The 11,849-nt window shown below is 42.1% G+C and overlaps 1 protein-coding gene across 3 annotated transcripts in view; it reads left to right on the forward strand.

Annotated features, from left to right (window-relative positions):
• Window positions 1-10,942, forward strand: part of LOC102042349 (RING finger protein 151-like) — a 14,474-nt gene extending 3,532 nt beyond the window's left edge. Inside the window, exons 4-7 of one of the 3 annotated variants that reach the window (XM_031058531.1) lie at window positions 830-1,022; window positions 2,390-2,510; window positions 3,472-3,686; window positions 10,057-10,942. In XM_031058531.1, coding sequence (XP_030914391.1) covers window positions 830-1,022; window positions 2,390-2,510; window positions 3,472-3,686; window positions 10,057-10,168 — 641 coding nt within the window. In that variant the 3' untranslated portion in view covers window positions 10,169-10,942. Of the gene's footprint in view, window positions 1-829; window positions 1,023-2,389; window positions 2,511-3,471; window positions 4,980-10,056 lie in introns of those variants that run through there. The other 2 variants (XM_031058532.1, XM_005422898.2) reach the window with 2 other exon arrangements.
• Window positions 10,943-11,849: the final 907 nt, after the last annotated feature.

Raw genomic sequence — 11,849 nt, forward strand, 5'->3', positions numbered from 1 at the left:
CCTCAATTACAAATCATTACACCTATTAGTAAAGCTCTTCTAGAGAAGTCATTTTCTGGCTTGGTTTATTGAGAAGTTTCAATACTCCATTGTTTCAGTTTCCTTAAGTTGACATTCTCTTCAAATTTAATGCAAGTGTGTATTTCAACAAAGTGAGCCTCAGCAATTAAACTACAAATTTCCTAAGTTTGACTTCATAAGTTGAGACTACAAACTTCAAGTTTAGAGTTGAATATAGCAATAGTTTATATAGTGCTTATTTTTGATTCTTTCCGCTTTGCTTTTAATCACTACGGAACGGCAAAGTTTGTATCTTAGAATTTATGTGGAAATATTTCTATCTTTGTATGAGTTATTAAATGTTCTAACTTTTTATGGACAAGACCAACAAATTGTCTGGAAAACAAGTTTACATTCTATCTCACCCGCATCTCTCTTTACTACATCTTTGGACTTTCTTTAAGTTTGATAGCATAATATTTTTGCACATGTGTATTCTTTATAAATTCCAGTCTATAAATTGCAAACTACAATGGTAGCGCAGGCAAGCTGCTAGTGTCTTAGCTTGGCATCAGGATTGTCATTGCTGAAGTTGATTTAATGCCAGACCAGCAGTAGAGGACTTTACAGAAAATACAGAAAATACCTCCTTCCAGCCTTTCAGTGTTCTCAGTTAATGGATAAGTATCTTAGTGAGACCTCTTAACAGCGTTGTATGAGTAGCTACGTATGTGTAACTGTCATCTTTCATGTCCTAAGGAAATCACTTCTCTCAGCTTCCTTTCTTGAGTGTTTTTGTTTGGAATGACTGAGAATGCTTTTGTTGTAGATGCTGTCTTGCCTTGCTCCCCCTGCTCAGGTTGCACCGTGCAGATCGAGCGGCGTAACCTGGACGGGCACCTGGCGGTGTGCGAGTACCGGAGCCGCGAGTGCCCCAACGGCTGCGGCTTCACCATCCTCAGCGCCGAGGACACGCAGCACAACTGTGTGGCAGAGCTGAGGACTGAGCTGGAGCTGCTTCGGTACAAAGCTTCTCTTTCTCTCAGGGCTGGGTTGGGCTGGGCTGAAAGTCACTGCATGAAGCACTTTGAAATACTAGCACTGGATTCTGGTATGTGTTAAATGGGCCATTAATTACTTGATGCTAACGGGCCAGAACTTTATCATGTGTCAGCATGGACTTTAAATTCTGGCTGGTTTGATTCTTTTGTTGTTGGGCGTTTTTTTCCAAGTTACCATAAATCTTAAAATACCATTGCTTGCAGTTGAACAGAATTGTAAGCTTATTATTTAAAATGACAAAAAACCTAAGAAAATGGAAGTTGGCAATTTAATTTTTCCATTGGCCTCTTATACAGACGAAGCCACGTTATTTAATAATTGTATTTAGTTTATGTTCTTACAGATTGAGAAGATAAAAATCTGTAAGTATTTTGGCAGGTACAGGTAGATTCGACCACTGAAGGTCTAATTTTGATGGTTTTTTTAAGTTCTGGTAGATGAACAGTCGATGAATATGACTCTTCTTACCAGTATCGTTTTCCTCTTATGTAGGTTTCTGTAGCTTTCCCTTTGCGCTATATTCCAGTTGTACTTTGGTTTTTTCCCCCGCTCATGCTCCTTCCCATTTGTATTTTTCAGCTCCTAAGTGTTGTGCTTTTGAACACTGCTGTGAAGTCAGGCTCAGATATGGTTTAAATGCATTGAGACACAAGTGATTCTGCTACCTGGTTTCTGAACTCAAAAGGTTAATGTAGTGCCATCTGGTTTTGGCTGTGGAGCTGTGTGAGTGACTAGGCTGTAACAGTTTACTGCATACTGTCATTTAGTGTCCACCATAAAAGTGAACGAGATTACACAGAACCATGGAATCATTTAGATTGAAAAAGAGCTTTAAGATCATTGAGTCCAGAAATTAATCCAGCACTGCCAGGCCCACCACTAAACTGTGTCTGTAAGTGCCTACCATGTCCACACACCCAGGCTGGCTCACTTCCTTAAATGTTTAGCAGTACTATAGGATTCAGACTTTTTATCTTGGCTGCTTCTTACTTCATAACACTCAGCATGCACGTACTGTAGGCAAACAGCAGAAAATCACTTAAAGTCATAAATACACCTTCTTGAGCTCTGGGAATATTTTATTTGAGGAGTATGATTTGATTGTCCCTCTATAGGCTCCTCATGGGCACTTTAATGCCCCTGGGCACAATGCACTTCTTTATGGTGTTTTTCTTTTTAAATTAATAAATCATGCCTCTACAGAGGCATCCTGTAGAGCTTGATGGGAATCAGTTCAGTCTGCTTGGCTGCAAGAAGGCTTTCTGGATTTTGAAGATCATTCTTTTCTCTGCTTACAAGACTTAACAAGGAGAAATAAACTTTTTAGGTCAGAAATGATCTGCAGAGTGGAGGAGGCAAAACATGAGATGGAGTCAAGGTTAGATTCACAGAGAAGGCATATGGTCCAAAAAGAGAGTATTCTGCAAAATGAAATTGAAGAACTAAAGGTAAATACAATCTTTTTTTTTTCCCTCTCTTAACAGTCTAGCTTTTTGCTTTTCCCAGTAGCAGTTTCTTATTTTGTAAATAAAGTCTCATACAGCGGAAAATGGCATTAGGTATGGGGGACAAAACCATCAAAGCTTTGCCAGGTTATCTCTGTGGAGAAGAAGGCTGGATTCTGTATTCCTGTGGTTTACTGCTTCAGGTTCACTGGAGCTCACCTGGGTACTCCACCTGTGTTCTGTGCATGTGTAACATTGCCAGCAGATCAATCTGAAACTGATTTCAGTGCCTAAATGTAGAGTATGCATCACAAACTGGATGTAATTAAACGTTCAGCTCCATTTTTAATTGCTGTTCAAATTGGCTTCATCCAGAGCTGACACAGAGCCCTACTGCCAAGAGTGGTATTTGCACTGTGATCAGAAGGTTGGAAAGGTTCACAGTAAACTTCATCAAGTAATAAGCAAGGCTGTCTTATCCTTTAATTCATCCTCTTTTTATTATGTCACAGAAAAATTATTTTTAAAGCAATAGTTTTTAAAGCTTTTAAAAAGTTTTTTAAAATTTATAGTTCACAGTTTTATTTTTACTGGATTTGATGTTAAATCCTTGAAGAATGTATCTGAACATAACCACAACCATATTTTGTTTGGATTCTTGAAATAGAAAATAAAAGCAGCACGTAGGTAAATTGGCTGTTTCTTATCATACTTCATAAGAAACAAAATATGCAAACAAAATGTTTTTGAAAAACATACTGGAATCTTTAGAACAAGACCATCCCACAAGGTGAATGCTGGATTGTGTCTCAAATTGTTTACACTTGTTGCACTATCAAAAAAAACTTTTTGGTGGTTTTTATTCCAAGGATTCCATCACCCAACATGTGTGGCCAGTTCAACTTCATTGCACCACATTAGAAGAGGGTTTGTTTCTTGGAGTAAATTTGTGTTTGCATTTCAGAGTCAGATGTCACGAATGATGTCAGATGTACGGTCTCTGATGGCTGCAGAGAGGCAGCACCGCCAGGAATTGGAGCAGGCAGAGCTGGAAAAACGGGAGTTAATGGAGCTGCTGAAGGGGCTGCAGAAGGACTGTAGATTGACTACTACAGAGGGAAGCAGGAAGTCAAATTTCCGTCCTTTGACACGTCTAGAGAGTGTTAAAAGAAAACCTAGGGAAGTTACAGTTATCTAAATAGTACTAAACTCAAAAAGCATTTTCTTCAAATACTGGCTTCTGGCAAACTACTTTCTTTGAATGATTGGTAAACTTTATATAATTTCTGATTTACCTGGGGTTTTTTTAAGTCTAAATTAGAACTGTATTTCCTTTGGGGCCATAAAAACAAACAGAAGATTTTTTCCCTGAGGGAATACTGGTCATTAAAACTAGTAATTGGAAGACATATTTTTAGCTAATGTTTTTATAGAAAGGGAAAGGAGACTTGATTTGTTCTCTCTTTACTGCATCACTTACAGGAATCTTTCAAGACTGAAACTACAGCCTTTTAAAGTCAAAGATACAGACTGTTATGGACCAGGAAGGAAAAAACATTTCAGTATCTCTGTTTGAAACAAAAAAGCAAATGTGACCATTTGGGATGTACTTAATTTGAGGAAAAGTGAATAGTAGAATTAGTGAGTCAGTAATAGAAATTAATAAGATTTTGTTTGTTTGTAGTCAGTAGAAGGTCTTATTTCAAAGGTGGAAAGCAAGCACTTTAAATTGTAATTCTTCTGCTATGTAACAGCATTGGGTGAGGTTGATTGTTGCTTTAGAGCTTCTTCTCATTTCTGAGGCTGATAACACATTTAAGAGACTAATACTAAAGCCTGAGGTAGTAGAATAACCTTTAAACAGATGTGTGAATAACTGAGTTTGTGGGAATGGATCTGCTTCTTACTTAAAAATTTGAAGCTTTTATATGTGAAACTGTCAGGTATTTCTACAGGATCTTTTAAGCATAAGACCAGTCATTTGGTACTCAATGTCTTTAAAGTATATATAGATATCTAGAGTATCCTTAATTTTCTTGTGGCAGGTTTAAGGCTACTCGATATGCACAAGAGATGAATATTTGCACACTTACTTGGGCTTCAGACATCTGTGTTAGTGCTCAAGCAGTCTTCAGGGAGTGCCAGAGCCTGGCATTGTCATCAGAGGGTAACAGAACACCTGGCTGTAAGTAGGTCAATGATCTGCTCTGCTTAGCAGTACAACTCAAAGTGGGGGTGGAAGGATTAAGGGATGTTAGAGCATCTGAGGTAGAGATTGACTGATAGAGCATTCTCTGCCTCCCCTGAGGCAAACGTACCAGTCAAATGCACCTCAGAAAGGGGAGGATCACTAGAGATGAAGCTAGGTCTGTGATGCAGGCAAAAGTACAACTACATTGGCCTGGCTAAAGTACAACTACACCAACACACAGTGTGAGCAGTAAGCAGGAGGAGCTGGAAGCCATTGTACAGCAGGAAACTTACTATGTAGGTGGGATGACCATCATCATGGGAGTGCTGCAATGGCTGGGTATAAGCTCTTTAGCAGAGACAGGCAGAGCAGGAGAGGTGGTTGGGTAGCACTGTACAATAGGGAGTGTTTTGGTTGTATTGAAATTGATGATGAAGATGACAAGGTTGAGTGCCTCTGGATGAAGATCACAGGGAAGGTCAGCAGGGCAGACGTCATGGTGGAAGTCCCTTAGAGACCATGAGCCAGGAACAGGCTGATGAGGCCTTCTGCAAGCAGCTGGCTGAGGTGTCACAGTCACCAGCCTTTGTGCACATGGGTGACTTCAACTTGCCAGATGTCTGCTGGAAATACAGCAGAGCGGAAGCAGCCTAGGGAGTTCCTGGAATGTGTGGAAGACAGCTAACTAACATAACTGGTAAATGAGACTAACAGAGGAGGGGCCCTGTTGCTTGTGGGCTAAGAAAAACTGATGAGTGAACAGATGGTCAGTGGCCATCTTGGGCAGAGTGACCGCAGACTGTTAGGGTTTTCTGTATGGGGTGAGGTAAGGAGGGGCGCCAGCAAAACTTCTGCCTTGGACTTTGGTGATCAGACCTTGGCCTTTTTAGGACATTGATTGACCAAGTCCCTTGGAAGTTAGTTCTGAAGGTCAAAAGAGTCCAGGAAGGCTGGATGTGCTTTAAAAAGGAATTGTTAAATATTCAGGAGCAGACTGTCCCCATGTGTGGAAAGACAAGTTGTATGGGAAAAAGACCAGTGTGGTTAAACAGAGAACTTAAGCTGGAACTTAGGGGGGAAAAAAGAGAATATATCATCTCTGGAAAGAGGGTCAGGTAATGGGAGGACTATAAGGACTTCACAAAGTCATGTAGGAAGAAGATTAAAAGGGACAAAGCCCAGCTAGAACTTGCTTTGGCCGCTACTGTTAAAGACAAAAAATGTTTGTATAAGTACGTTGAAAGCAAAAGGAGGGTGAAGGAGTGTCTCCACCATTAGTTGAATCCAGGGGGTGGTGTAGTGACAGGGGTTGAGGAAAAGGCAGAGGTACTTAATGCCTTCTTTGCCTCATTCTTCAATATTGAGATCAGTTGTCCTCAGGATACCCAGCTCTCTGACATGGAAGTTATTGATGGACACATGAGTGAAACCCCCATAGTCCAGGACAAGGTGGTTAGTGACCTGCTGTGCCAGTTAGACACACACAGGGCTATGGGCCCTGATGGGATCCACCCCAGAGTAATGAGGGAACTGGCAAAAGTACTCACTGGCACTGGTGAGGCAGCACCTTGAGTGCTGTGTCCAGTTCTGGGCCTTCAGTTTAGGAGGACATTGAGATGCTTGAGTGCATCCAGAGAAGAGCAATGAGGCTGGTGAGGGGCTTGGAACACAAGCCCTGTGAGGAACGACTGAGGGAGCTGGGGTTGTTTAGCATGGAGAAAAGGAGACTCAGAGGTGACCTTATCACTCTCTATAACTCCCTGAAAGGTGACTGTAGTCAGGTGGGGGTTGGTCTCTTTCACCAGGCAGCAACTGACAGAACCAGAGGACACAGTCTCAAGCTGTATCAAGAGAAATATAGGTTGGACATTAGGAAGAAATTTCTCATGGAAAGAGGGACTCAATGATCTTGAAGGTCTTTTCCAACCTAGTGATTCTGTGAATTTGCCAAAACACTTTCAATCATCTATCAGCAGTCCTGCTTAACTGGAGAAGTTCCAGGTGACTGGAGATTCGCAGATATAGTACCTATCTACAAGAATGGTTGGAAGGATGATGTGGGAAACTACAGGCCTGTCAGCCTGACCTCAGCTCTGGGCAAGATTCTGGAAGAGATCATCCTGAGTGCTATTACATGGCACATGCAGGACAACCAAGGGATCAAGCCCAGAAAACATAGATTGAAGAATGGCAGGTCCTGCTTGATTGGTCTGATCTCATATGACTAAGTGGCCTGCTGAGAAGATGAGGGAAAGGCTGTGGATGTTGTTTATCTAGGCTTCGGTAAAGCATTTCACACCATCTTCCACAGCGTCCTCCTAGGAAAACAGGCTGCTTGGGACTTGGATGGGTGGACTCTCCAGTGGATAAAAAGTTGGCTGGTTGTCAGGCCCAGAGAGTGATGGGGAATGGAGCTCAGTCTAGTTGGCAGCTGGTCACTAGTGGTAGTTCCCTAGGGGTCAGTATTTGGGCCAGTCCTGTTTTAACACCATTATTATTGATCTAGACGTGGGGATTGAGTGCATCCTGAGTAAATTTGCAGACAACACCAGGTCAGATGGGAGTGTTGATCTGCTTAAGGGTAGGAAGGCTCTGCAGACAGACCTGGACAAACTCAATCCATGTGCCAAGCACAAGTGCACGAGGCAAAGTGCTGGGTCCTGCTCTTGGGTTGCAGCAGCCCCATGCAGTGCTACAGGCTGAGGGCAGAGTGGTTTGAGAACTGTTCAGCAGAAAGGGACTTGGGTGTGATGGGTGACAACCAGCTTAATATGAGCCAGAGTGTGCCCAGGTGGCTAAGAAGGCCAGTGGCATCCTGGCCTGTATCAGAAATAGTGTGGCAGTGATTGGGTGAGGCACTAGTGAGGCCACACCTCAAGTGCTATGTTCAGTTTTGGCCCTTCACTTTAAAAAGGAAATTGAAATGCTGAAGCATGTCTAGCAAAGGGCAACAAAGCTCATGTAAGGTCTGGAAAGCTTGTCTTGTGAGGAGCAGCTGAAAGAGTTGGGTTTGTTAGTCTAGAGAAGAGGAGGCTCAGGGAGGACCATTTCACTCTCTACAACTCCCTGAAAGGAGGGTGTAGCCAAGTGGGGACTGGTCTCTACTACTGTGTCCACAGTGAGAGGATAAGAGGAAATGGCCTTAAGCTCAGACAGGGCAGATTTAGATTACATGTTAGAAAAAAAAATTCACTGTTAGGGTGGTCAAGCATTGGAATAGGGTACCCAGGGAGCTGGTTGGAGTCATCATCCCTGGAGGTGTTGAAGAGTTGTCAGGATCTGGGGCTGAGCAATGGTTAATGGTTTAGGGGTTGCAGGGCTAGTTCTGGGTTGACAGTTGAACTTGGTCTCTTCCACCCTTGATGATTCTATGATTCAAAGTTTGCAGTAGGATTTTTTAACAGACCCACAAGTCAAGGAGGCATTTATCTATAAGCACTGCATGAGAAATCTCTTCAAAGACTTTCTCCAAACTTTTTACACAGCCTGTTCATGTTGCTTTCAGTGGTATAACTAAGCCATATTCTCAGCTCACCAGTGGACTAACTATAGAGATGCCTGGCCTTCTGTTTACTGAATGCATTAAATCAGTTTTGGAGGCTCAGGAAGATGTGTGCAGGTTCAACAACCCGAATATGTTAATTTTATCATTTAGAAAGCAACTACATTACTGTGCATGCCTTGCTGTTGCTCAGAGCAATGCTTTTATAGCTAATAGCATAACCAAAGAGGGAGGCAGCAATCTTCTTTAGCACAGTCTACATTAAGAAGATTTGTGGTCAGTGCTGTCTGAATTTCAGGCATTAATAAATCCTTCTAACTTGCCCTTTCATTAGTACCGCTGAGGCAGATGTGCACATATTCAGGTCTTGCGTATTTAAAAACTGGTCTTGTGTATTTAAAAACTGACATAAATAGCTCTTCTGTAAAGTAATTGAGAGTATTTGGGGCACTAGCAATCTCACCAATTCATGCCATAGCACATCTCTTAAGCAGCTATATTTAATAACCTAAAGCAGTAAACCTGTAGCTATAATTTGGGAAGACCTTCATTCACACTAAATGTTGAGGGGTCACTTCACTTACATCAGTGTGTATTAAAGCAATAGGTAGAAAGTAAGAACGCTGTTTGTTCTTGTGTTCTGAACAAGCAAGCTGTGAGTGTCTGTGCCCTGTGTGACATTATTGCAGCATTCACACTAATTTTCAAGCTTTTTCGCAGCACCAGATTTCATGCTATTAGATTCAGTTAGTGCTTTTCTGTGTACTGTAACTGTGTGGTTGTGATGTGACTTTATCTACTTTGCCTAATGTAAAGACAAAAATTACTTCAGAATCCATTAGAACTTGATGAGCTGGATCATCTTTCCTGAGTCAGAGGGCAGTAACCCAATCTTTTCTGTTCTGACCACAGAAGAAAGCAAACTATTTGCTCTGTGCATTCCCCATAATGGGATCTCTGCATTTGTTTGCTTTAGAAACTTCACCCACACATTTCTGACTAAATTCCTCCTAGTATGGGAAATAGGGTTTATTTAATGTTTACCTAGCATTTGACCTGCTGTCTTTTTCCTAAGTGATGGACATGAAACTGTGAGAAAACATGTCCTAGTGCAAGGAAGGACTTCCTGCTGCGCTGTTAAGCTCTGACAGTCTGAACTTCCAATGTGGAAATGTGGCAATGCTTTGGGTCCACCAGCTGCAGCATGGGCTCAGTTTGGGTTTCCTTTAGCAGCAAACAAGCACTTTCAGAGATGTTTTAAATAGGCACACAGTAGCTAATGGCATCAGATCCCTCTGGTGACTTTAAGCTTTATGCCATTCCTCTGGGTTGGTAATGGTTCTGCACTTCAGATTTTCCTCTGCTAATGAACCCCTCACAGGGTGGCACTGCTGAAGTATCATCATCATTTGACCTGTCTTACAATTGACTAGACTGACATTAAATAGCCCGTTATGTTAATATTTCATCTACTTCTTGCTTTTCCAGTCTCATGTATTATGCAGCTCTTAATAGCAGTTGGCAGCAGCAAGGGATTTTTTTCTGTCTTTCAAATAGTCTGTTAATCCTGTTCACAAAAACTAAGACTCCAAATATTGTACTAGACTTGACGTAAGTTAAAGACATTCACTTGAAAATGATACTTCCCTAGTCATGATCATTCTTTAGCATTATATGAGACACTGCTGAAAGTGCATTACAGGAGGATTCCAGCATGGAATTACTGGTATTACTGTTCTCATACTAAATCACACTTTAATCAGTTCCATTTCCTCACAAGTGGAACTGCTGCTCCAAGTGTACCAGTAACTGTGCATATTGTTGTATTTTGAATTGCTGCTTCTGTCTCTTTGCAGCTGGAAGAGAGAGAGCAAAGAGAGAGAACAAGTGTGGTGTGACTGTTCCTTCAGCCCAAAAGCAGAGATGTGGCCTCACCAGCTTGTGCCACCAGCCAGCTTACCAGTGTGAGCTGCCAGCATGTGGCAGGGAGTTAACATGGCATTAGAATTAAATGGAGATTAAATTTTGGTCCACAGTTAGGTGGATACACAATGTCACAGTACCAAGCCTGGGAGATTCAGAAACAGAGCTCAGAGCAAGTGGTTAAGTAAGGTATGTGGAACTTGCATAAACAAGAGTTTCTCGGCAGCATAGAAGGTAAGGGAAATGCACAGTCAAGCAAAATACCTGCTACAGTGATGTATTTTGGCTGGCCAAAAATGCTTTTATCTGAACTGTTCTTAGGTGTTTGTATGAAATAACATTTTAATAGTCCCTGGTTGCAAAGAGTTCCTACAATTTATAGAAATAGGTAGCCTTGCAAATGAAATTTTCCATGTGCTGTCTTCTTGGATGTTTCTGGCATGGTGCTTCTCTACAGCCACTTTCCTTCGAAGTGCTGGGTAGTATTGACAGGAGCAGTACTAGCCTTGCCCTTCTCCTGTACTGTTGTCAGGTGGAGTACAGTAGGTCAGGGAGATTTTACCACGCAGAAGATGCCTTTATCTAGACCTACAATTCTATGCAACTTTCTATTAACTGAGTAAACATTGAACTGTCTTCCAGCATTATGGGTCGCTGCCAGTCTATTTACATTTTCTACCTTTATATGCACAAGGATAAACCAGCAGTCAACAGATCTTAATCTCTAGTGTGCATAAGAAATGGTAACACTTTGTATCACTTTGAAGTACACTTTGTATAAAAGTTGAATTAATAAAGGTCTACACCATAATTAACACACTTTGGTTTACTTCATTCTGTACAGAAGTTTGAGTACCATCTTTATCACATTTAGGTACACTGGCCTGCAGAGCACAGGAGTCACAAATGCACTGCAATCACAGGCTTGGTGCCCTGGAGTAGGCAAGGCTGCATTTTCCCTCCTAGAGGAAGCGATAAACAAAGCAGGTGTTCAGTCAAACTATCCCTTCTCCAGATTTCCCTCCCACCTCACAGATGGGAGTTTCTGAATGGGATGAGCTTGGAAGGCAAAGCACTGGCAAAAATGTGAGAATTCCTGGAGTATGACACTCAAGTCCTGCACAGACAGTAGCACAACGAAGGGGCAAGGGAAGAACTCATTCTCTGTCCATCAACTGCAGGAATCTTACCCCTAATGCAATTTTTTTAATGGCCACTACAAATACCCTGGTGGAGACATGTAAGAGCAACAAAACAACAGAGCTGTTGTACTTGCTTAAACATGAGCAATCTGGACGTGGGGCACTCAAGCAGGAATTTGCTGCATGCAGTCCTCTGCCTTCACCCACTGGACACATTCTCTTACCTGCTGGAGGAGTTACTCAGCAGAAGATAAAAGGCTGAAAGCCAACATGGCACAAGCAGAGACCAGCCCAGAGCTGGGCTGATAACCTCTTTATCTCCTACACCTCTCCACGTGCACCTGGCCCTCAGCCACATTACAGACTGCACAGCAGCTAAAGATTTTGGAAGGAAAACCAAATGCACACAACTTGTCTCACACTTATGCCACACACAAACTGTGCCTTTGTCTGTTCATGCTGCTTGGAGATCTTTTCTGCCTCACTCACCCTCCTCCCACTGTTCAGCTCATCACGTCAGCACAGGAGTCTCTGAAGTTAGCCACTTCCTGGTGTTACAGTCAGGAAACAAAACTTGAAAATGT

Source organism: Geospiza fortis, unplaced genomic scaffold (assembly GCF_000277835.1).
Source record: "Geospiza fortis unplaced genomic scaffold, GeoFor_1.0 scaffold7, whole genome shotgun sequence".
NCBI classification, from domain to species: Eukaryota; Metazoa; Chordata; class Aves; order Passeriformes; family Thraupidae; genus Geospiza; species Geospiza fortis.